Below are 25935 nucleotides of genomic sequence, written 5' to 3'. Positions count from 1 at the left end.
AAAGTAAATACAGAATTTGAACTTCAGTCTTCTGCTGAAAGCAGCAGTTGTCTTTTTCTATTTTTTAGATGGGAGTACTTTTTAAAAGCCAAGTTTTTTCCTTCAGGTGTCTTGCTTTACTACTCATTGTCTTGATTACTGCTGTGATGTAGACAGTGTCAAAAAGAAAAACAACATTCTGAAGTGTTTAATAGTTGTATACTTCTCTCCTAATAACCCCTTACTTGCTCATCACTTCATATTTAACTGCTTTCACTTTTGAACGCTTCAACATTATGAATAATGGGTCTTCAAAAACAGTCATGAAAGCCATTTAAATGTGCAGGATGGTAAGAAGTAGTGGGACAAAAAAGTTCTGTCAGGGGACAAGTAGGTTTATTAGCTAAGAGGAATGGTATAGTGCAAAAAAATCTTTTGCCCAGCAGATAATCTATGGATATAATTTTTGTTTGAGATGGGGTATATAAATATTCCAGACAGAAATGGAGCAATCTAAATTTCTGAACAACTTTTTACTGGTGGCCATGTGCAGAATACCTTGGGCAGAAATTCTGTGTGTGTCAGATAATGGTTTAATACTTTTGTTTATAATGTCTTGCTCCCTTCCTTAGAACCAACAGTCCCAATTAAAAGCCATCTTATGGAACTGGGCTTAACAGCAGCTAAGTTTGCACGGAAGCGAGGAAACATCGCCCTGGCTACACGACTGCTCGCCCAGTGCAGTGAAGTTCAGCTGGGGAAAACCACCACTGCACAGGACTTAGTCCAGCACTTTAAAAAATTGTCTGCACCAGGTCAGATAGATGAAAAATGGGGTCCTGAACTGGATATTGAGAAAACAAAGTTATTATACACAGCAGGTGGGTGTTATGTTGTAGTGTCTTGAGCTTTTTTTCCTCATAACCAGGCTAATTCCCCTCACCTTGGAGAAGTCACAACAGGGCAGTATCATTAGGAACTGATTTCATCCCATTAGCTGTTGTCTGTCTGAAAGTGTTTTCACAAGTTTTTTCATGCTTGTCCTTTTTAACTTCAAAAGAGAATTTTCTGTGTAAAAATATATTGCTACAAACTCTTGAGTGTGCTGAATTTCAGAATTGTTTTTAAATAATGTTAACAGTGTACTGAAGATCTGCTTTTCATGATGTGCAGGTCAGTCAACACATGCCATGGAAATGCTGAGTTCTTGTGCCATATCTTTCTGCAAGTCTGCCAAAGCCGAATATGCAGTTGCTAAATCTATTCTCACACTGGCTAAATGGATTCAAGCAGAATGGAAAGAGATCTCAGGACAGTTGAAACAAGTATACAGAGCTCGACAGCAGCAGAATCACACTGGTCTGTCTACCTTGTCTAAAAACATATATAATTTGATTGATCTGCCAGCTGTTAACGCACTAGAAGATGAATACCCTAGGATTGAAAGTGAATCTACAGGTAGATTTGTTCTCATTCTTTCTTAAAATTAGCTACTGATAATTACACTGAGGGATAACACCAGCTGTACTGATAAAGACTAAACGCTCCATCACTCATATATTTGTTTTCCTAATACATGTGTCAAGGGTATTTTGTACAATGGGTAACTATACACAGTTAAAAAACCCAAAGACCTTAATAATATTTCATGTTTCTGTCACATTTTTCTTGTTCAAGTAATGGTGGCCTGATGAAACTGGGATGTGTTTATTTTGTATTGAGGATATCAGCTATTGTTCTGTGTGTTTGCTTTCAGCTTGTGTGTTTGCTGAAGTTTGAATTGGATCTTTCAGGTTTAAGCATGGACAGGATTTGTGTTACTAAGGTCCCCATAAGCGTGAAAAGTACTTTAGATTTTTTCTTTAAACTATGCTTAATCTGAACACTTCTGTTGTTGCTGCAGAATGTGTTCAGTCCTAATTGCCAGCAGACTTTTCTTTAAATGTTAAGATAAATTGTGTCTTTAAACATGGATTTCATAAATAACTTAGTTCCTGTCATGCAGAGTCAGAATTATTTTAGAGCTGTTGGTGAATGTTGAACAGTAGGTGCTTTCTGACTAGATGGCAAAGAAAAGAAATACATACACAAATAAACACAGTCACAGTGCCCTGGGTACTTCATAGAATTCTGCTCTGTGGAGCATTGAGCTCCTTTGGAGATCATGAATTCCTTGCCTCAGTTCCACCTTTCTGTGAAAGAGGAAAGAATTGTAGAGTATCAGCAGTGGTTGTTGGCAAATGGAAACTGGGCTTTATTTTGAAGCAGTGTCAGAACTCAAAAATAATGGCATTTTGGAAAATTTTGCACTGTTAGGTACTAATTTTACTAAAAAAATACTATATACCCATTATTTTTGGTGTTATTTTCTGTGTTAAGAAGTCAGAAGTGGTTTTATGTTGTAACACGTGTTACTCTGTTTCTCCCATCACAGTAAACATTGGAGTTGGAGAACCAGACTTCATCTTGGGCCAGCTGTATCACTTGTCTTCAGTACAGGCACCTGAAGTAGCCAAGTCTTGGGCAGCCCTGGCTAGCTGGGCTTATAGATGGGGCCGCAAAGTAGTTGATAATGCCAGGTAAATTCAGCTTGGTGCTTGAATTTATACAGCACAGTTGGTTTTCTTAAGATAAACCTTAGCTATGTACTTAGGATTACTGTTGTTTGTAGTCTGAAGTTGCATGTGAGCAGAGAAATGAATATTTTCTTGATTACTTGCCCTCTGTAAAACAAAGCTAGTTTAATTCTGAGATAAAGATGATTTCTTCCTTCAGAAAGTTTAATATATAGACTTTCAGTAGCTCTACAAATACTGATGTAATGGGGATCAATAATTCCTTAAATGTTACAGTCAGGGAGAAGGTGTTCGGCTGCTTCCCCGGGAGAAATCTGAGGTTCAGAGCTTGCTTCCAGACAACATTGCAGAGGAGGATAAAGAGAAAATCTATGGGATTCTTGGGCAGGCAGTGTGTCGGCCCGCTGGGATTCAAGTAAGTGTAGATTTGCTCGCTTAAAAAAAGTGTTGAGCTTCAGCATGAAGCTTATTTTCCTCTTCTTGCAATTCATGTTAACTCTTGCAAGTGTCTTAAAGTTAAATTCAGACAGTGCAAGAAACCATCTTTTACCCAAGGGGTCACACACCTGTTGGGTGAACTATGGTAATGTGATCAAGTAATGCAGTTGCATGAGTTGCTAGACAAAAACTGACTTAGGAACTAAGATTGCTTATAGAAATTGTTGGAGGACTTAATCAAATCTGCTTTCCCTTTATTTGCATTTAGGATGAAGATATAACTCTACAAATCACTGAAAATGAGGACAATGAAGAAGATGATATGGTGGATGTGATATGGCGCCAGTTATTAACAAGTTGTCCCTGGCTTTCAGATCTTGATGAAAATGCAACAGAAGGATTAATTAAAGTCTGGAGGAAAGTTGTAGACAGAATCTTCAGTCTCTATAAACTGTCCTGCAGTGCATACTTCACTTTCCTCAAACTCAATGCTGGTCAGGTTAGTGTTCATGTTGATGTGGAAACCATTCAACAAACTTTTCTAAATGATTATATGAACTGTATACTTAGGGGAGTATTTCTTGGTTTCAAGGTTCCACTTGATGAAGAAGATCCCAGACTGCACTTAAGAAACACCTCTGAGCAAAGCACTGATGATGTAATTGTGATGGCAACCCTGAGACTGTTACGATTGCTTGTGAAACATGCTGGAGAACTTAGACAGTATCTAGAGCATGGGCTAGAAACTACACCTACTGCTCCTTGGAGAGGTAAATACATGTTATCTACTTGTTAAAATTGATTTTGAGGCATTTTCTCTAAATGCAGAAAGCTGTTAATTGCACTTTGATAAAATTTCTATTTAATCATGGTGGAACAAGACTGTCTTTTACTAAATGATGTCGTTAAAGTCTGCCATACACTCTGATTGTGAAGTAGGTAAGTAGCACAGATTTTGATCCCCTCCTTCCCCCACTTGAAGACATGGGAGGGAGAAAGGAGATGTGGTTTATGAAGTATTGCATCGTATGACCACTTTAAAAAACAAACAGGGAGGGTTTTTTCTAGCTATAGTTGAGAAAGATGTGTAACTAAAGCCACAAGTTTCAGAAGTACTTGTTAGTCACTACCCTGCAGGTTCTGGTTGTTCAGGGACTTTCCCTAAAAGGTTATGGAGCTAGTGTGGGAGGGAAAGAAGAGGAGGCCACCTATTGTAAAATCGCACTTTCTTTTGGACTTTTTTGTAAATTAGTAAATTTGTACTTCTTTGGTTGATGTTCTCCCTATGCACAAAAAGCCATGCTTTTAAATATAAAATTCTACCTCATTTGAAGTGGAATGAAGTGAATCAGCACATTCCTTTTCCTCTTTGTGCAGGTATCATACCCCAGCTTTTCTCCCGCCTCAATCACCCAGAAGTGTACGTTCGTCAGAGCATCTGCAACTTACTGTGTCGGGTTGCTCAGGATTCTCCTCATCTCATCCTCTATCCTGCCATAGTGGGGACCATTTCACTTAGCAGTGAGTCCCAGACCTCAGGTGCGGAGAAAAGAAAAAGTGTTCAAATAAACTTAAGCTAATATATTGTTATATACTGGATAAAATGTCACTGAGGTGGTTTTTTGTTTTCTCAGTAACTCTGATACTTTGTGTCTTAAGAATATTTTTATTATGGCACCTCACTGATACCCTTAATCTGACTTACCAGACTTTGCAATTTTGCATATTTTTTGTATATTTCACTAGTACTTAATGGGGACCTCATTCTAAGTAAACCATGAAGTGATACATCTTCCTATACCTACTATTTTATCATCTATTTTTAATTTAGGAAACAAGCTGCCTTCTGCCATCCCTACTTTGCTAGGTAATATTCAAGGAGAAGAACTGTTGGGTGGTGAATGTGATGGAGGGAGCACCCCAGCTTCCCAGGAAAGTAGTAAAGATGATACCAAAGCTGGATTAAATGAAGATCAAGCAATGATGCAAGACTGCTACAGCAAAATTGTGGAGAAGCTCTCTGCTGCAAATCCAACAATGGTATTGCAGGTAAATAATCCAAATGTGTGGGACTTGGGTACTTGAACTACAAATACGTAATTTGTCTATCTTGGGTGTTGGCCTACTGAAAGTTTGGTGTGTCCTTGCTGTTAGGCTGTCATCTGTTTTCAACCTGTTCATCTGCAAAAAAAAGTCTGAATACTAGTTCCTGTAAAAGAAGTGCATCTTACTTTACACAGGTTCAGATGCTCGTGGCTGAGCTGCGCCGAGTTACAGTTCTCTGGGATGAGCTTTGGCTGGGAGTTTTACTGCAGCAGCACATGTACGTCCTCAGACGGATTCAACAACTGGAAGATGAGGTCAAGAGGGTCCAAAACAACAACACTTTACGGAAGTATGTCTTTGTTATGATGGTCACTTGTATTACTCAAAAATGTTTGTTCTTGGGGAAGCGCGCAGTCAAACGGATCAATGGTGCTGTTGCTCCTGAATTCAAACTGTCCCAGCTGCTGCTTTTTAAGCCTGGGGCCTTATTTCAGGAACATTTTGCATGTAGTACTGCAATCAAATGAGAGAGACAGTCTACCTGCGAGTCCATGGTGTGATTTCTTTAGTAATAACGTGTTAGAACCCAATGTATATTAAGTTGTGGATGATGAAATCCTATAGTTCTTGATTTGCAAGTCAGATGAAATGAGTATAAGCATGTTGAAGGGTGTAATCTATTTAAAGATAACTGTAAATGCAGGTATTTGGAGCAAACAGAATGTCTTTGTCTGCTTTTAGTTTTCAGTGTTGATCAAGTCTGTCTTTTTGCCTCACCTGGGTTCTCCTGTGAATGGAACAGTGGAAAAGCAGATCCATTCACTGGGCACCTGGCTAAACTTAAGAATGTCTCTTGTATTCTGTAGTCAGGGCTGACATGGAATGGGAGAACAGAATGATCTGAATCTCTCTCCCCCTTCTTTATAGTGTGGTGCATCCTCAAGAAGTAGTAGTAAAAAGGTCCTTAATTAAAGGAAATCAGTTGCTTGAAGTAATTTCTTCTCAGAGCTTCTAATCAGGGTTTCTGGTGGTGAGCAATGCATTTCAAATGGTTTTTTTTTTAAAAAAAAGTATGGTTCAGAGGAGCATGTATTCAATGTGGAACAAAATACTCTTCATTTTAATATGATCATAACTGAAGACCTCATTTTAGAGAAGTAATAATTTTTGTGAGTTCTTCAATGTCTCATTTGTTGTTTAATGCTCTGATTATGAGAACTTGGTTTTATGGCATTAAGAGGAACTTGTGTGTTTTTTGTAACAGAGAGGAGAAAATAGCAATCATGCGTGAAAAGCACACAGCTCTGATGAAGCCCATTGTGTTTGCTTTGGAACATGTGAGGAGCATCACTGCAGCTCCTGCAGAAACTCCTCATGAGAAATGGTTTCAGGATAACTATGGAGATGCAATTGAAAATGCACTAGAGAAACTTAAGAATCCTTTGAATCCTGCTAAACCTGGAAGCAGCTGGCTCCCATTTAAAGAGGTATTACATGCAAGATGAAGAGTACAATGTAGAGACACTGGCTGTTCTTGCTGCACCATGTACTTGACCCTCTCCTTTTCTTGCTGTTCTCTTGCCGTATCAAAATTGCAGCCTGAAACTTTGTCTGCTCAGCAGTCAGCACAGGCACCCTGGGCACTAAAGCACTGTAATTTTTGACTCTAGCCAGTCTTATTGATTGTCTGTTATTGCATTTCTATCCTTCAAAATTATTTTAGGTTTTTCAAATCTTGCATCTTCTGCTGTCTGGGATGCTGTCAGCTTTGGGAGCAGAGGGCTTTATTTCTTTCAAATACTGTCTTTCTGAAACTCTTGAGTTCAGTGGATTTAAATTTTAACAAGATGATTCTCTGTTTATCTAAGTGTAGTTCTTGGCCTGTGCAGCAACCTTCAGATGATCAACCCTTCCCAGGGGTATTTTGTCAATTATGTCATCTTCTCTTAGTTTTTTGTGAGTCTGTAGAGAAACAAAACACTCACTCGACTATCCAGAGCCACCCTGGTGTTTTTAAAAGTCTTGCTAGACAGAACCAAGGCTTTACATGCAAATAGACCTTTTTTCCTTGTACTTCCTCTTCTGCTTTGCAGAACAAACAAGTGTTCAGATACATAAACAGGAGGTTGCTGAATGCTGCTGCCTTTAACCACAGCTCAAATATTCATAAATACAGGAGCAAACTTCTTGAGGAGCATGATTTGTTGTGACTTTGGTGCTTATCAGTGCACAGGGTATATTTGCTGCATAAAGGATGTTGTTTAGTTTTTGTAATCTTCATCCTAAACTGTATCTGGATTAGCAGCATGGCGAGGGTGAGAGGGAGTTTAGGAAAAATCTTTGTTTTCTGGAAAATGACCACCATTAAGTCCAGCTTGATGGTGTTTTTGTTTCTTAATGCTAACTTAATGCTTAATGCTAACTTAATGCTAACTGACGTTAAGGTGAACGTCAGCCTAAAAGAAAAAAATCTCTTTGGCATAGGTAATGCTAAGTTTGCAGCAAAGAGCACAGAAACGGGCCAGTTACATCCTACGCCTTGAAGAAATCAGTCCTTGGTTGGCTGCCATGATGAACACTGAAATTGCACTTCCTGGAGAGGTGTCCACCAGGGACACAGTCACCATCCACAGTGTGGGCAGCACCATCACCATCCTGCCCACCAAAACCAAACCTAAAAAGCTGCTTTTCCTGGGTTCAGATGGGAAGAACTATCCCTACCTGTTCAAAGGTAAGTAACTGCGTTTTTCTCATATCAGGTACTGTCTCTTGTTAAAAATTAGTGTATTAAAGCTAGGAAGGTTGCACAGTGCAACTTTAGTTTTACTTGTGTGACTGATAAGAGAGAGGAGTTTGAAGCATTTGCTCTCTTCCCTACCTCCCACTTCACCATACGTTTTTCAGGAATTTTGCCTTGTGAAAGTGTAAGTCAAATCCCTTCTTTGCAAGGCTTTCATCAGAAGCAATGCTCTGCTTGCATATTGATAAGATTAGTTGGATGCAATTTTCTGGAAGCTTAAGGTAGCCCCTAAAAGAGAATTTTAGAGACTTCTTGCTTTCCCTGAAAGGGAAAGAAACTATTCTGTGTACTGCTCACACAGCAAGCTGGCATAAACTTGTAGGTAAATGCCATGTCAACACTTTGGTTTAGGCTGAACAACTCATCCTTAATCTACATATTATAAAGATATTCATAGTCTGAAATGTAGGTTTTAAAAAATGCCGAATTTTGGGCTTTAAGAGAATTTTTTTTCATCTAGAAGCTAAATTTTAAACAAATTTACCGCAGGTTTGGAGGACTTGCATCTGGATGAAAGAATCATGCAGTTCTTGTCCATTGTGAACACCATGTTTGCTACGATTAACCGGCAAGAGACGCCGCGGTTCCACGCCAGGCACTACTCGGTGACACCCCTGGGAACGAGGTCAGGCCTCATCCAGTGGGTGGATGGAGCCACGCCTTTGTTTGGGCTTTACAAGCGCTGGCAGCAGCGGGAGGCTGCCTTACAGGCACAAAAGGTACCGCCTCTGTTCTGGGCTAAGCACAGCAAGTCACAACAGAAATACTTACTTTGATTTGCTTTGTAATTCGAAGTCGCGTAGTCTTACAAGGATTGTGTTTTGTTCGTAGTGATGCAGGAAGGTTCTGTGTTTTCATGTGTCTTGGGACTTCACCAGAAGTCAGTGAAATTGTATATTTGTTATTTATATATAATTACAGCATGTAACATAAAAATGCTGTTCTGGCATGATAATTGAAGAGAACTGCTTTTTACAATAGAATCAACCTTGGTTGAAATTACTTTAGTTCCATATCTTGTTTACTTGTTCTCATTTCATTCTACATACAGTTTTTGCAGTTATATTTGAGATCTACTTTGAGAGTAAAATTAGGCCAAAACAATGTGTTTTCAGTTTATTTAGACCTTAACTACTGAATTTTGAAGCATTCTCTGAGCTGCAGAAGTCATGCTCAGTAGAGGTGTTGATTTCATATTTTGTTCTCACCAACACTGAATATGGAATATGTTTCTGTGGTAATACATCCACGCTAACATTTTTATCTCTTCTAGGCTCAGGACTCTTACCAGACCCCTCAGAATCCTGGAATAGTTCCTAGACCCAGTGAACTTTACTACAGTAAAATTGGACCTGCTTTAAAGGCAGTCGGGCTTAGTCTTGACGTGTCACGTCGTGACTGGCCCTTGAATGTCATGAGGGCTGTTCTGGAAGAACTGATGGAAGCAACTCCCCCGAATCTCCTCGCTAAGGAGCTCTGGTCATCCTGTACCACACCAGATGAGTGGTGGAGAGTTACACAGGTGAGTTGTAACTACTGTATTTTACATATTAGAGGCTGTGGTTTTAATGGGATGAGGGGCAACAAATGCCTGAGGTGTGATACTTGTGAGTTTGGAGAGCTAGTGCTGCTGTGAGTTTGATGAAATGTTGGCAGTTGTGCCATCTGGAATTAAAACATGGGTATAGACCAGATAAGTGTACATTATTATACTAGAATTATCAGCCTGAAAAATGAGAACTCTTGTAAGATGCCATCGAACAACAAATAGAAAACTGCTTGGAATAAGTTGGGCTTGATTTGTTTTACACTTACACTTAAAATAATGTTTTAAGATGGTAGTCAGTCCAATGTGTTGGCAGAGGATTCCCACAAATAATTTTTTCCTGAAACTCTCTTTTAAGTCGTATGCAAGATCCACTGCAGTTATGTCCATGGTTGGCTACATCATTGGTCTTGGAGACAGACATCTGGATAATGTTCTTATAGATATGACTACAGGAGAAGTTGTCCACATAGATTATAATGTTTGCTTTGAAAAAGGTAATTTAAAAAATGCTCTATGTTATTCAAATAAAAGGTTTCCTTAATTGGTAATTAAAAGAAACAACTTAATTTTTTATCTTAAAGGAAAGAGCCTCAGGGTCCCAGAGAAGGTTCCGTTCCGGATGACGCACAACATCGAAACGGCGCTGGGAGTGACAGGAGTGGAAGGAGTGTTCAGGCTCTCTTGTGAACAGGTATGGTAGGAGATGTGAAAACTGAGGGCCTCCACTGGCCAAATACTGTCTTAGAACTTTTCTGTTCTACATTCTGCTGCTGGTTTATAGAGCTGTCACCTTTCTGCTGTGATTTTAATTGGACTTACTTTAGCTATATCCTATGGTATGTGTTCAAGAAACCTGAGGTTGTCTGATAAATGCACGTGCAAGTAGGGTTACGACTAAAATTTAGGATGGAAGGGGGACTTTCAGTTCTAGATTAAAATGTTATGTTTTTCCTGAATTTTTTCTGACATTTTGCTTGCCCTCTTCCTTTATCATCCTGTATAAACACAACAGATATGTCTTTAAAAAGAAAAATGCTCTGAAGAAGGGAGATTTTTCCTCCTCAAGTGTGTGTGACTCATGCATAGAGTTTATGTGGAAGGCTAGAATGCAGTCTTGACTTTGATGTTCCTACAGGCTTAGCTACATTTGTACCCACTGTGGTGTTCTTCCTGTCGCTGTAGTGGTTAGGGACACATTATGGATTTCTGTACCTACTCAAGTACAGTATTTTGCATCTAAGTTCCCACTATTCTACAAGGATAATGCAGAATCAGAATGAGTCTGTTTAAAATACGATGCAGGTCCTTCACATTATGCGGCGTGGGAGAGAGACTTTGCTTACCCTGCTGGAAGCTTTTGTTTATGATCCACTGGTGGACTGGACAGCTGGAGGCGAGGCAGGATTTGCTGGAGCTGTCTATGGTGGTGGTGGCCAGCAGGCTGAAAACAAACAGAGCAAAAGGGAAATGGAAAGGGATATTACACGGAGTCTCTTTTCCTCGAGGGTGGCTGAGATAAAGGTGAGTTTACTACAGTAATTTTCATTTTTTTAACCAAAGTAGGCTCTGTGCTTTCATTTCGTTTATTTGCATTTTGGGGATGGGAGAAGATATGGTCATTATATTAGCAATAGTTCACGAATTCTATTGTGATAAATTGAGTTTGTATGAAGGGAAGTGTTTATATTGAACTTGCAAGTATTTTGTTTCCAGTTTCTGCATGCTTAATTCTAAAACATGTTTTAGTGCCTTGCTTGAATTTGGGCTAGGAGAATAAAAATAGATGTTTAGAGAGCAGTCTAAATAAAGAATGTTAAAATTTGGCACTTGTAGCACTGGAAGCAGTGCTAGATGAATGGCATTGTAGAAGGGTTAAGTTCTGCCATATGTTACTTTGTATTACCAGTTTGAATAAAGTCCAGTTTGTTAACATCTGTGCCTTGATTGCAGGTTAACTGGTTTAAGAACAGAGATGAAATGCTTGCTGTGCTGCCAAAACTGGACAGTAGTTTGGAGGAGTATCTGAACCTGCAGGAGCAGTTAACAGATGTAGAAAAGTTGCAAGGAAAACTACTGGAAGAGATAGAATTTCTGGAAGGTGCAGAAGGAGTGGATCATCCCTCCCACACGCTTCAGCACAGGTACAGAGGAGCCAGGAATTCTGTCAGGAGTCCCACAGTAGAATACAGATGGTGTTTTAGTAATGTACTTTTGGGATAAATGTTAGAAATCTGTATATGAGTGAATAGCTGGGTAGAAGCTATTCTTGCAGTAAGCAGGTCATTCCTTGTACAGAAGAACTACTAAAACCTTTTCCTACTGAATGATCCTGTTTATGTCCTGCATCTCATACTCCATCAATATAACCTGTGCTAGTCCCAGTTCCACACTTGACCCTCAAGGCAAGAGAGGGAATGTTCTGAATGTGATGTCCCATCGTAATAATCCACATAAGGGAACTATTGATAAATAGCACAAAGATCTTTTCATATCAATTTCTAATTCTTCAAGTCATTTTTGAAGGCTATATGAAATTGATCAAGTATTTCAGAATTGCTTGAATGTGCACAGGCATTAATTTTATTGTAGGAAAACAGAATTAATTAATAATGCAACATTGTTAGTTTTGTGTAATTGGTGAGAACATGTTCATTTCCTGGCTAACACAGTTGTATTGTTCAGTATGGTTCTGCAGTCTATAGCATGAAGTATTAATATATTAAGTCTATAGTATTAAGTATTTCTTTTCTTGTAGTACTTACTTGATTCTGTGGCTTCAATAATTCAGGTATTCTGAGCACACACAGTTGCAGTCTCAACAAAGAGCTGTCCAGGAAGCCATCCAGGTGAAGCTGAATGAGTTTGAGCAGTGGATAACACATTACCAAACTGCCTTCAGTAATTTAGAGGCAACGCAACTTGCAAGTCTGCTCCAAGAAATTAGCACACAAATGGACCTAGGTACAAAATAGTATTTCTGGGGGTGGTTTTAATGGTTTGAAAATAACTTGAGTTTAATATCAGGAGGCATTATGAGTATCCTCTAATTTAAGTTTCTGATCTGTATGTAATAAATTAAAAGAAAGGGGCTTCTTTGAAGGGTGATTTAGAGCATTTGAAGGTTTCAGTGCCAAGCTGTCTGAAGGAACTTGTCTGTCTTATCCTATCTGGGCATGATATTCTCTTACCTTGCTCTCAAAATTCCCAGTATGAATTCTCTATGCTTTCTTTATCACAAGTAAAAGTATATTTTTGAAAAGGTGTTAATGCTCAGTTTTTGTATGATATAAAATGTGTCTGCTTCAGAGATGTCTTTATTTTTAACCTTCTTTCTTGAAAGGTCCTCCAAGTTATGTCCCAGCAACAGCATTTCTGCAAAATGCAGGCCAGGCCCATCTAATCAGTCAGTGTGAACAACTGGAAGGAGAAGTTGGTGCTCTTCTGCAGCAGAGAAGATCCGTGTTACGTGGCTGCCTGGAACAATTGCACAACTATGCAACAGTAGCTCTGCAGTATCCAAAAGCTGTGTTTCAGAAGCACCGAATAGAGCAGTGGAAAACCTGGATGGAAGAACTCATTTGTAACATGACAATAGAGCGTTGTCAGGATGTCTTTAGGAAGTAAGTTGACAGAACAACGAATTGTTCAAAGAATGTAATTTTCGAGCTACTACCCTGATTTTATCATTAAAATACATACTTTTGCAAGGACTTATCAAATTATAAAGCAAATCAAGATTAAGTTGTAATTCTGTAAATTTGGAGTAATTATAAGAAACTCCTTTAAGAATACCGTTCCAGAGTTTCATCTGTGTACTTCTACATGAAAATCAAGTAACACTGCCCTGAAATGAACAAATGAAGAATTCCTGTTTGTGACTTCAGGGTAATGATATTTCAGGTTTTAGAAACTTCTAGTATTTAAAAATCAATTAAGGAAAGATTTTATTTTTTAATCTAGATTTTCAAGCAGTTTCTGATTCTTTTTTTCTTCTAAAGTCAGGCTGTTTCAGCATTATTATGGCTTGTCTTAGATTATATTTAAGATGATCTACATTGTATTCAAACATTTACTCTGAAACCTGTTTTCTTCCTTTTTGTCTTGTATTCATTCTTTGCCTCAAGGACAACTGTCGAAGTCCTTGCAAATAGGTGTGAAATACGGTGCATTCCAGGACTTTATAAAAGCAACTTTAGGGTAGTCATCAACTGCTTGTTTATAAGAATTAGGTGATACAGGAATGGCTCAAACACTGGTATTTTTCCTACCTACAGAGCAGAATGCAATCTTTTACCACCTGAGAAGGGAACATTTAGTCAGTGTACTTTTTCTTTCCAGGTATGAAATGCAGTACGCTCCTCAGCCGCCTCCGAGCATGTGTCAGTTCATAACGGCCACGGAGATGACCCTGCAGCGCTATGCAGCCGATATCAACAGCAGGCTCATCAGGCAGGTGGAGAGGCTGAAGCAGGAGGCAGTCACTGTGCCCGTGTGCGAGGAGCAGCTCAAGGAGATCGAGCGCTGCATCAAAGTGTTCCTGCACGAGAATGGCGAGGAGGGCTCGCTGAGCTTGGCCAGCGTCATCATCTCCGCTCTGTGCGCGCTGACGAGGTGAGTTCCCTCCTGGGAGATTCCACCTGAGCTCCTGCTGGAGACCACGTCACAGGAATAGTCAAGGGAGGGAATTGTGTCGAGAGTGCAACAGCAGGCATGTTGTCTAAGTGTCTCAATTCATCTAGGCGAAACCTGATGATGGAAGGCGCAGCGTCGAGCGCTGGAGAGCAGCTGGTTGATTTGACTTCCAGAGATGGAGCCTGGTTCCTGGAGGAGCTTTGCAGCATGAGTGGGAATGTCACGTGCCTTGTGCAGCTGCTGAAGCAGTGTCATCTTGTACCGCAGGACTTAGATATTCCAAACCCCATGGAAGCATCAGAAGCTGTCCACTTAGCCAATGGAGTATATATCTCACTTCAGGTGATTCTTCTATGTTACTTTTTGCCCCCATCCATCAAGGCTTCAGCTAAGTCATTCTTAATAGATTCTTCCTTAGCAGGCTAAATGTTTGTTTATGATGCTGCTGAGATTTTTTCGTAAGTCTTGCTCCTTGACTGCTGATTTCTTCAAAGTTAATTAAACAGTAGACTCTGGACTCTTGGCTGACCACCACGATGTTATATTTTAGATAATGTGTGCTGCATGGTGGTGTAGTACTAAAATGACAAAAGATGTTGCATGTGATATTTTTTGAGAGGGAGAAATTTCTTATTTTTTCATGCTTACTTCCCAACAGGAATTGAACTCAAACTTCCGACAGATCATTTTCCCTGAAGCACTTAGGTGCTTAATGAAAGGAGAGTATACTTTAGAGAGTATGCTCCATGAACTGGATAATCTTATAGAGCAAACAACTGATGGAGTGCCTTTGCAAACGTTGGTTGAATCTCTCCAAGCCTACTTAAGAAATGCTGCTATGGGTATAGAGGAGGAGACACATACTCATTACATTGATGTTGCAAGGTAAATCACCTATTTTTTTCAGTTCTGGTGTGAGAGAGTGAAGACTGAAGAACATTAGTTTGTCTAAAATTATTTTTTGTTTGATATATAGGCTTTTCTTGCCCAAGAACACCCTTAAGCAGAGTGCAGGGTCTAAAGTGTACACTTTTTTCCTGTCTGCGTGTTTGTGTGTTTATCCACACGCATACACAGAAATATGGAGCTGTGGCAACTTACATCTGCCTAAAGCTGACTTTTGGTAGTCAACTTTTTCCAAAATACGCAGTTGTGATTTTATATTTGAAGTTAAAGGATGCTAAAAATAGGAACTAGTTCATTAGTTTGTGGGAGGAACCTGTGAAAGGGAGAGCTTGTAACCATGGCACTCTTCATCAGGAGGTTTAATGAGCAGCTTTTGCTTAATGAGTCAGTGACTTGATTAAAAAACCAAAATGAAACAAAACCCTAACCAAACAGACAGACTTGTGCATCTTGTAGTGTGGGACTATCTTTCTGGATAAGTGCTTGGTACACAATTAAGCCAATTCAAAATCTTCAGGTGACGTTTCCCTTGGGCCAGTTGTGGTGGCTAAATGAGTGGTACAGGGAAGGCTGCTGTACCTGTTGAAAACAATTTACTTTTTTTCTCTTAGTTTAGTTTTCCTCCTGGTTTGCCCATTGGCAAGCCTGCTCAGCTGGTTAGTTGAAGGTCAAAAGTCACATATGGGAAGGAGGGGATAAAAGCACCCTTCAGGAGCAACCAGCTCTTAAGACCTCATCCTCCACCTTTTCACTCCTGCTCCTGTCATTTGTAAATGTGCATGTTATAAAACCAGTGCTTGCTTTTCAAGGATGAAAGTTGATATTTACATCACTAACTATTCATAACTTTATCATGCTCATAGAAAGTACAGTCTTTGTCTTCTACCTGTATTTTAAGTTAGCTTTGTAGCTGGTCATGTAGTACAGTCCTGTTGTATTTGATATCCTTCACTGTTGGAAGACCAGCATTGGGACTCATGTGAAAATGGGGCAGAGAGGGTGGGAAAAGCCTTGTCCAGATGCAACTTAATTCCAATCTGTTCTATCTGTGGGATCAGTCAGCTTAAGAAAATTCTATTTATTGTGGACTCACAAAACCATGTAATTTTATTTCTTCTTTTCCTTTTAAGAGTACTTCATGCTCAGTATGGTGAACTGATTCAGCCAAGAAATGGTTCAGTTGATGAAACTCCCAAAATGTCAGCTGGTCAGATGCTTTTGGTAGCTTTTGACGGAATGTTTGCTCAAGTGGAAACTGCATTTGGTTTATTGATTGAAAAGGTATGGATTTGTTCTTTTTGGAGTGCTGTTTGAGTCAGAATTAGGAAACTTTTAAAAAAACCAAACTAATTAATTTCCTTTACATTGCTCAGCTAAACAAGATGGAGATACCTCTTGCTTGGCGTAAGATTGACATAATTAGGGAAGCCCGCAGCACCCAAGTTAACTTCTTTGATGATGACAATAATCGGCAAGTTCTGGAGGAAATTTTCTTTCTGAAGAGACTGCAAACAATTAAAGAATTTTTCAGGCTCTGTGGTACCTTTTCTAAAACACTGTCAGGTAAAAAAGTTATCAAATATTCAGTATGCCTTTATCCACTTCCCATTCCAATCAGAAGAATGTGAAACGGTCACTTTTGTTGTAACTTACCCTTGATATATGGTAAAGAAGCAGGAATTAAAAATGAATTCCTGTGCTTTCACTCTGTTTGTAAGTCAGATATTATTTTTTTGGATGCATCAAATGCTTTGTTTATAACAAAAATATTATCTTTCACTTTAAAAGGAATCAGTTCACTTGAAGACCAGAATGCAGTAAATGGACCTGTTCAAATTGTCAATGTGAAAGCCCTTTACAGGAACTCTTGTTTTAGTGAAGATCAAATGGCCAAGCCAATTAAGGCTTTTACAGCAGACTTTGTGAGGCAGCTTTTAATTGGCCTTCCAAATCAAGCTTTGGGACTGACCTTGTGCAGTTTCATCAGCGCCCTGGGTGTCGATATCATTGCTCAGGTAGAGGCTAAAGACTTTGGAGCAGAAAGCAAAGTTTCTGTGGATGACCTGTGCAAGAAAGCTGTGGAGCACAATATCCAGATTGGCAAGTTCTCGCAGCTGGTGATGAACAGGGCCACAGTCCTGGCCAGCTCCTACGACACCGCCTGGAAGAAGCACGACCTGGTGCGGCGGCTGGAAACCAGCATTTCCTCGTGCAAGACCAGCCTGCAGAGAGTGCAGCTGCACATTGCCATGTTCCAGGTGAGAGCCTGGCACAGGCTGGCCATTCCCAGATGGGGAAAGTGAGCATGAGTTACAGTGTCTGAGCACAGCAAACACGGTATTTGGTTGAATAAATTCTGAGGTATTTTAATGGACTCGATGAAGTATTTTGGTTTTTATTGTGCTGTAAATATATAAGCAAACAGTGTTACTGCTAGGTTTGTTTTTAAGGCTGGCTGCTTTACAAGAAGCAAATTTGGCAACTTATAAATTCTTTTGAATCAATACACGTAATTTTTTTCAATAGCAATTAAGTCATTTTTTGGAAAATAGTTTGTTCACTGACTCTTACCAGCAATGCTGTCCCATTCTCCCCCTTTTTTTCAAACAGATTGACTTCAAGGGAGGAGATGGCTTAGAACAGAGGGTTATGAGTTGCTGAATCTTGTATCTTCTCTTCAAAGTTTTAGTGCATTAATTGTCTCCTTGCTCCACTCTTTGCTTCATTAAAAAATACAAAGAGTAGCAGTAGCAGTCCTGAAAAATGCTCTTCTGAGACTTTAGATAAATGCCATTGTGTACCTTTTACACTGGTATCCATTGTGTTGTACTACCAGTGATCTTCATTTTATAGTGATTTGTAGGTTTAGGGACAAGGCTTTCTCCATGTCTGCTAATGAACCATTTCATAGACTGGTAAGCAAAATTGTCTTGGTTTTAATGCATCACAAGTGAATTGTTTCTGAATATTGATGGCTTTTCCTTTAGACCAAAAAAATGTGTGTAAATCACTTCTAGTAAATTAATGGACTGATTAATGGTATAAACATCCAAGCTAGCAAAACACAGTTTGCACCTGCTTGTATCATGTAATGCTCTCAAATTATGTAGAACTTTGAGCTGTGCTGGTATTGTCTGATTACAAAGTGTGCCAGAGCACTGCAATTGCTGCTTGTGATGCAAAGTATTTTGTGCTGAGCAATATTGATAATCGAGTGTTGCTGTTGCTTTCTTAAAGTGGCAGCATGAAGATCTCCTCATCAGTCGCCCCCAGGCTATTTCTGTCACTCCTCCACCTCGGTCTGCAATTTTAGCCAGCATGAAAAAGAAACTTCACACGCTCAGTCAGATTGAAGCTTCCATTGCAACGGTCCAGGTATGACTGTTTTGGGGAGGGTTGTTTGGGGAGCAGCATGCTGAACTGACTAACACAAACTGCAGAATCATCCACCACCTTCACATTCTGTTGCCTGGCTTGCTGTTGCACACAAATGTGGAGGTGTTGTCATTGATCTCTTTCAGTCTGTCTGATGGATGCTGTTAGGTTGATGGATTTCGCTGTCTCATGCAAAATGTTCTCTTTGGAATAGCAGTAAATCTCTTCGAAGAAAAATACAAATCTGTGAAAATACCTTTCTTTCTGAAGGCTGGTAATGGTCCTTTAAGTTTGTCTGCCTTAGATCATCCTTACTATTGCTTTTGCTGCTAAATGTCAGAAGTTTCCTTTGTAGGTCTGGGCAAATGAAGTATTCTGTGTGTTACTTTAGATTTCTTTGGTGCCAGTAATATGGAATGTTTAATTGTTTATTAAATACTGCTTAGCTTCCTGAATTTTAATTCCCTTTTTTAGTTGTGAAGGTACTGTCTATAATAATTTCTTGAATTATTTGCGAAACAGTGGAGGACTCCTATGATGTTATATAATTCTTAGTCTAGAAATCTGATTACTTTTGCTTTTTTTTGGTGAGTTAAAATTTAGGCAGTAGACTTTCTATAACAATCAAATCCAGTTGTGATGTGTACTGGAAATAAACTTCTAAACAGCATAAACTAACCTTTGCCAATCATGAGTACCACTGTATTTTACATATATGGGTGTAAGAATGTGTCTGCGTGTGTTACATGTGCATAATTTATTTAAAGTCAGAATGGTGTATAGCAGTATGAATTATCTGTATGGGTTTTTTTCTTCCCCAATGCAGGAGAAACTAGCAGCACTTGAAGCAAGTATTGAGCAGCGTTTAAAATGGGCAGGAGGTGCTAATCCTGCACTGGCCCCAGTCTTGCAAGATTTTGATGCCACTATAGCTGAAAGAAGAAACCTTGTACTGAAAGAAAGTCAAAGAGCAAGTCAGGTACTGCAGATAAGTACAGTACTCTTGACTCCATAAGTGTGTTCACTCTTCATTTCCTGCTCGAGGTTTATGTAGAAGATATTTTTCTGCTCTGCATCTACAGAACAAATATAGATAACCAAACACTTCTGGGAATCCCACTGGAAAGCAATAGGAATAATCTTTGTGAGAATTGCTGCAGGGTTGGATGACCCTGGGATGATACTGCTCCTGTAACTGAGCAGTAGCTGTGTGTTTAAAATTCTCACTTCAAAGGACATGAAAATAAATGCTGTTTGTCTAATAGACAGTTGAAATGGAATAATTTTTCTCACTCTTGCTTTGGTTTTTCAGGTCACTTTCCTTTGCAGTAATATCATTCATTTTGAAAGCTTACGTACGAGAACAGCAGAAGCCTTAAATCTTGATGCTGCATTGTTTGAACTCCTCAAACGCTGCCAACAAATGTGCTCCTTTGCATCCCAGTTCAACAGCTCCGTGTCTGACCTGGAGCTTCGCCTGCTGCAGAGAGTGGTAAGCAAAGGGCACAGCAAAACACGAAACGGTCCAGAATCGCTGCAGGGAGTTCTCAGTTCTGTCTTCCATTCCCAGTTGGTGTTATGTACACCTTCAGATGGAGTGTGGCTACAGAGTTTATGCTGTCAGCTGCTAAGCACTTGGCAGTGCTGTCTATACAGTAAGTGAATTTTATCTCAGGGTACAGATAAAGAAATGTTTCTGTTATTTTTAGGGCACTGGTCTTGAACATCCTATTGGCAGCTCTGAATGGCTTCACTCAGCTCACAAGCAGTTGACCCAGGAGATATCTACACAGAGAACAGTACAAACAGAAAGAGAACAGCAAATAGAAACAGTTTGTGAAACAATTCAGAATCTGGTGGATAGTATTAAAACTGTGCTCACGGGTCATAACAGACAACTTGGAGATGTCAAACATCTACTGAAAGCTATGGCAAAGGTACGCCTGAAACATCCTTAAATTTATTCTTCAAGCCCATGTCAATACAGTTAAAGAAAAATAACAGTTGTAGCTTTGTGCTTTGTAAAGTATCTAGAAACAGTAAAATGTGCTTATGTGTATGGAGTTCAAGGCATAATGTTCATGTTTAGGAATTCATAGAGCTTTCTAGCATTAGTCTTAGCAGGCTTTGGTTGAACTGAACTTTTTATCTCTCTTGACAGTTTATTATAAACACTGTGTTTATAAGTCCTCTAGGTTCTTAATCAGTAAAAAAATTTATCATTTTAAAATTTATTTGCTTGATATGTAACTTCTGAAAATTCAAATGAGAAACTGAGGGGCTGAAAGGGCTCAGAAATGCTCAACTTTATTCTCTTAGCCAAAATATAGCAGTTGACCTTTTTGCCCATCTTGGTTCCAGGATGAAGAAGCGGCTTTGGCAGATGGTGAAGATGTTCCCTATGACAATAGTGTTAGGCAGTTCCTGGGCGAATATAAATCGTGGCAAGATAATATTCAGACAGTTCTGTTTACATTAGTTCAGGTTATGGGTCAAGTCCGCAGTCAGGAACATGTTGAAATGCTGCAGGAAATAACTCCCACCTTGAAAGAACTAAAAACACAGAGCCAAAGGTAAGAAAGTTACCTTGTCTCAGGTGAGAAAAGGCATTTTGCATAACTCCTTTCATGTAGCAGGAACACATCACGGGCCACATACTTGATGATTGTCTTAGAACTCAGAAATATCTTTGCAAAATTTGAATTAATTTAATTTTTGAGTTTTCAGTAAGTCACGTAGTTGTATGAATATTTATCAACTCCATTATGTTTCCCAGTGTCTACAATAATCTGGTGGGGTTTGCATCACCCTTAGTCACGGATACAGCAAATGAATGCTCCAGCCCAACTTCAGCTGCTACATATCAGCCAACCTTTGCTGCAGGTAATACTTGCAAAAGTGCAAACATGAAACCACCGGGAAATTATGTTGGAGAGGGGACCATAGCTCTTAATGAATTTTGAAATGCAGACAATTTCTGTAAGATTATAAAAGCCTATAAAATTCAAGTAATTCATCATACAATGACTGCTTGAGCATAGCCTTTGAGGTCTGTGTTCACCCCACAACACCCAAAATACACAGAAAGCATTGTCACATGTATCAACTGAACTGTGATTTCTGTTGAAATTAGTATTAAAATTTATGGTGACTTAGGAATTAATCTGGAAACCCTACAAAAGCATTCATGTCTGCAAAGTTTTCATTACTTTAAAAGCATGAATAACATTTCTCAGGAGAAATCCTTTCCATTTAAAGGATTACTCTGCTGTCAATATTTGGACTAGGGTGCAGGTTTATAATTTCTAGCAAGAACAAGAATTGCCTTTCATAACTGTCCTATGAATGATAGAGGTTGAGAGGCAATAAAAATTTGCTTAATATAAATAAATTCTTAGTGGTGGAATAACACTTCTTGTTTATGAAGTGAAAGAAATTAGAAAATAGATTGAAAATCGGTGCAGAATTTAAAATGCATTTGTTCTGAAAAACTGATAGGTCTATTTGATATGCATTTAATTGTGCTTTTTCTTGCCTCTATAATATGCTATTATTTTGGAGACTTTAAGCACTTTTAAACTTTCTTTACAGCTGTGCGTAGCAATACAGGGCAGAAAACTCAGCCAGAGGTGATGTCACAGAATGCAAGAAAGCTAATTCAGAAAAATCTTGCAACATCAGCAGATACTCCTCCAAACACAGTCCCAGGAACTGGCAAAAGTGTTGCTTGTAGTCCCAAAAAGACAGCCAGGGACCCTAAAACAGGAAAAGGTAAATACAAACCTTAAAAAAAAACAAAAAAAAAACCAAAAAACAAACTAGAAAAAAACAACAGCCCAAAAAAAAACACCTCAGTGGGTTTCTGTGTGGGAATGTCAAGTTGAATTAACTTCATTTTGTACCTGTAGCCGTGCAGGAGAGGAATTCCTACGCAGTTAGCGTGTGGAAGCGGGTCAAAGCCAAGTTAGAGGGCCGAGATGTGGATCCCAACAGGAGAATGTCTGTGGCTGAACAGGTGAGTTCAAAGTAAAGTGCCAGTACTGGTCCTTGCATTGAATACATGGTAATTAGCAGGTGTGTATGCTGAAGTGGGCCTTCAGGACTAAAACCCTGTTGTGAATGGGGCTTCCTTTGGAGGTGTGAGCTATTCCAGTGCAAATCAGGGCTGCTGCTGCCTTGTATTGCTGCATTCTTTTTTTATTTTTTGCTAGCATAATCTTTTGTTTTTCACATGGGAGGTTTATGTAAAACCACGAATTAGATAAAACTGCCTTTTGTCTGTCAGTAAGCTAACATTTGTTCCACAGCTGCTGATAGCCAGGGAGAACACAAGATCTGTACAGCTGCCCAAGGGCCAGAACTTGCCTGTGTTCACTAACGTAACACAACCGCTCCTGTCTCTGGGCAACAGAGTCAGGGGACACACTCGTCCCCATCTATTTGAGAATGTTGTGGCTGCTTTCAAGATAGGGGCTGTGAATGAGATGATGTGTGATCTTTTTTTGCAGTACAGCTTCCTGTTTCTTGTGTGGACTGCACAAAGTTATGTCTACAGTTATCTTAGATTTTTTCAGTGAAATATTTGCAGGTGCCATTCAACAGTAAATTCTAAGATCACTTAAAACACTTTTAAAATTCTAGCTTATTTTTAATTCCTTGTTTGACCTTTTTAATAGGTTGACTTTGTGATTAAGGAAGCAACTAATCTAGATAACTTGGCTCAGCTGTATGAAGGTTGGACTGCCTGGGTATGAGTAGGGAGACAGCAGATCAGTCTGGTTCAGCGAGGTCAGACATCCACCAGAATCAACTCGGCCTCAGGCATCCGTAGCCGCACCACAGTCGGTGGTGATGCATACTGGGGCTTAATCTGAGGAAACCTAGGAAATCTCGGTGCACTGGGAAGTGAATCCTGCAGGATGATAGCTGCACTCAGGGATAAGCTAAACACAATGGTCTGCAACCCCCACGGTCAAGGGTGAACGCTCACCGCTTGAGCAACACGGTTTGTCTTTCTGCTGCGGAAGAACTGCAAACGTGTCTGGGGGTCAGCTGCAGAAAGAAATCAGGATGCTACAAACCGCAGAGTGATTTGGAACTCAATTCCACCTGACCCTGTGAACAATTCAGGAAACACCGAACCCTGTTCAAAGAAAAACAGAAAAATGGGGCCATGAAGAAATCACAGCAAGGGCAGATTTGATGCATTCAGATTCTTGTTCCTCTTGTTACGTGGCAGCAGTGCTGGTTGAGTTGACCAGTTAGTACGGGAAAAGGCTACAAAATGTAAACTTCAGAAATGGACTGAAAGCAAAGAGCTGTACATCAGATACATGCTGCATTGGAAGAACTTCTGAGATAGAAGAAAAAGCCTTTGTTCTCTTCTCCCTTTCCTCTTTCCTTTCACTCCTCCCTCCCAGCCTCTCCTTGCATACACCCCTCTTGGCTTATTCTTGTAGGTTAGGCGTACTTCCAATATACTTTTTATTTCAATCCTTCTGCTTCACAGTTTAGTCAAATTAACGACTTAAATTCTGTTTGGTAAACAATTTTTCCAAAAACACTGAAAATATAGAACATCAATGATAACTTATGAGTTGGATGGTCAAATGCAAAATGTAATTTTGGTTATTTTAAAGTCATTTTTGTGATTCTATTATGTACAGTTTCTCAAAATTGTCACTGTGCATTTAAAAGTAATGATTCCTACAGGCATTTGATTTAATGTGCACTTCCCTCTGCTTGCAGTGTACACTTTTTTGTAGTTCAAATTGTCCCTCCAATCTCATTCTACTGTGATTGCTGTAGTTTCTTTCGTACGACGTAGCTAATCCAATGTAATCTTTACCTTTTTAAAAACCAGGATAGAGTATCTAGTAGAGTTTTACATTGTTGATGACAGATAAACAATAAAGTGATGTTCTGGTGGAGGTAGAGTGATATGCTTTTTACTTCATTTTCCTAATCCTTTTAGTTCACACTTGTAAATTCTAGTGCTTCACTTCACAGGGGTATACGTATAATCCAAGAAATGAAGGACTCTCAAATTTTTGTTCAACTCGATCTGTAAAGATTTCTGCAAAGTAGTTTTCCTTTGCCATATTTCTTCTATAGATGGTTGTTCAGTAATGCATCCATAGGGAATCTTCCAAGGTTTTTTTAAATCAGTTCTCAAAGTGTGATTATGGTCAGAAAAGTCTCTCTAAAAATGGCATCATCTTACTTAGATCAAGGTCCTGCTTGTCTGCTAGTTTCCTAAAAGACTTCTTGCTTCATTTTTTAAGTGGGACACCTTTAGGAAAAGGCAACCTCTTTTCTCAGAGCAAATAAACCCCACAGAACTCAGTTACAGCTGCAGAATTGTAAAGGTGCTGATAGCTGAAGCAGAAATGCACCCCAGTGGTCTGAACCCAGATGAATTTGTGCAGCTCTGTATAAAAAGTTTCTCTTTTGTAAACTTGGTGAATTCATTATGCACAGTTGCTGAAAAATGTGGGAAGATCCTTAATGCCATTTTAGTCACTTTTCAGAGTAAAACCACACTTTCAATACAGCATTTTTTTCTGTCAAAATCCAAGTATTGAAAGATTGGAACCAAGCCCACTACTGGCATAAAATTAATTTAATTGAAAGGGTTTGCAGCAGTTCATCTGAGTAGGAAGCTTGGCTGGTGGTTTTTGGATAATGCCAGGCAAACTTCTGTTCCTTTCAGTATTTGCACTATGCTGACTGCTCTGCCTCCGCAGTAGGTCTTAGAATTCACTTTCTCCTCTGTTGCCAATTTTTTGTGGACATGCACTTTGAAGTGTAAGAGTTTTCAACAGTCATATGGCCTTCCTTGCACTCTGATTGCCTGATTACCTCTAGGGAAGTCACAGGCTTTGCATCTAACAGTACCCGTGCAAACGCATTCCGCTGCCCCTGCTTCTGGCCCTCTGCCACGCGCGGCGCAGGAAGAGCTGTTGGAATGTTGCAGTGAAGAACATTCATATGCAGAACAAGACACTTGACACTGTTGGTCCTTTTCATTTTTCTCCAGTTAAAATAACCTTATGAACAATCTGTTGGAGAAGTGTAGTGACAGGAGTGTGTTGTACCTGCTGTTTTGTTTCTTGGAAGCTGGGGGGAAGGGAGGGGTAATGCACTCACCTGTGGCTCATGTATTATACCTCTGCCATCCAGAAATGAAACACTTGTGTGGAGATGGGTTCTTACTGCGTTATTTAATAAAGTTTTGAAAAATAAAAATGAATATGTATTTTTAATTTCCTTGCACGCAAAACTGTGTGGTTGTGAATATTACAGGGAAGAATAAAGTGCCTGATACAAACAAATACAAACCAAACCCCAAATTAGAGACTTCAATTTGCACAGCTAATGCAGAGGAGACAGCTCAGATGTGCAGCAGTTAGTGGGACTCTCACTGTCGACTTGTGTGCTGACACATTTTTCTTGGAAATGGTGACAGCATGGGAGGTTGGTACAGTCTTGGTGAAACCTGAAATTCAGATTCTGCGTACACACCCTGCATACTAAATAAGAATGCATTAGTTACATTCTCTTAAAAGATGTTTCTTACAAAGACATAAGGATATTTCCTTTATTTTCAGTGAAACTGGTGTTTACTTTTCTCT

The 25935-nt window shown here is 39.4% G+C and overlaps 1 protein-coding gene across 1 annotated transcript in view; it reads left to right on the top strand.

The window, feature by feature from the left end:
• The window catches only part of SMG1 (SMG1 nonsense mediated mRNA decay associated PI3K related kinase), a 59383-nt gene extending 35154 nt beyond the window's left edge, over nt 1-24229 (top strand). Inside the window, exons 30-63 of the mRNA XM_082291931.1 lie at nt 612-860; nt 1153-1437; nt 2414-2558; nt 2832-2970; nt 3262-3492; nt 3586-3763; nt 4371-4532; nt 4825-5042; nt 5234-5388; nt 6304-6526; nt 7524-7770; nt 8329-8558; nt 9113-9361; nt 9744-9882; nt 9970-10079; nt 10691-10909; nt 11339-11529; nt 12177-12349; nt 12729-13008; nt 13727-13999; nt 14128-14362; nt 14679-14905; nt 16057-16207; nt 16300-16489; nt 16715-17184; nt 18164-18301; nt 19128-19280; nt 19614-19793; nt 20011-20238; nt 20663-20874; nt 21078-21184; nt 21893-22072; nt 22210-22316; nt 22978-24229. Of these exons, the coding sequence (XP_082148057.1) occupies nt 612-860; nt 1153-1437; nt 2414-2558; nt 2832-2970; nt 3262-3492; nt 3586-3763; nt 4371-4532; nt 4825-5042; nt 5234-5388; nt 6304-6526; nt 7524-7770; nt 8329-8558; nt 9113-9361; nt 9744-9882; nt 9970-10079; nt 10691-10909; nt 11339-11529; nt 12177-12349; nt 12729-13008; nt 13727-13999; nt 14128-14362; nt 14679-14905; nt 16057-16207; nt 16300-16489; nt 16715-17184; nt 18164-18301; nt 19128-19280; nt 19614-19793; nt 20011-20238; nt 20663-20874; nt 21078-21184; nt 21893-22072; nt 22210-22316; nt 22978-23055 (6752 nt within the window). The 3' untranslated portion in view covers nt 23056-24229. The remainder of the gene's footprint in view (nt 1-611; nt 861-1152; nt 1438-2413; nt 2559-2831; nt 2971-3261; nt 3493-3585; nt 3764-4370; nt 4533-4824; nt 5043-5233; nt 5389-6303; nt 6527-7523; nt 7771-8328; nt 8559-9112; nt 9362-9743; nt 9883-9969; nt 10080-10690; nt 10910-11338; nt 11530-12176; nt 12350-12728; nt 13009-13726; nt 14000-14127; nt 14363-14678; nt 14906-16056; nt 16208-16299; nt 16490-16714; nt 17185-18163; nt 18302-19127; nt 19281-19613; nt 19794-20010; nt 20239-20662; nt 20875-21077; nt 21185-21892; nt 22073-22209; nt 22317-22977) is intronic.
• Nucleotides 24230-25935: the final 1706 nt, after the last annotated feature.

This window comes from Coloeus monedula (genome assembly GCF_965178545.1).
Source record: "Coloeus monedula genome assembly, chromosome: 16".
NCBI lineage: Eukaryota > Metazoa > Chordata > Aves > Passeriformes > Corvidae > Coloeus > Coloeus monedula.
Note: the sequence above shows the minus strand (reverse complement) of the source record. Positions and strands in the feature narration are given on the sequence as shown.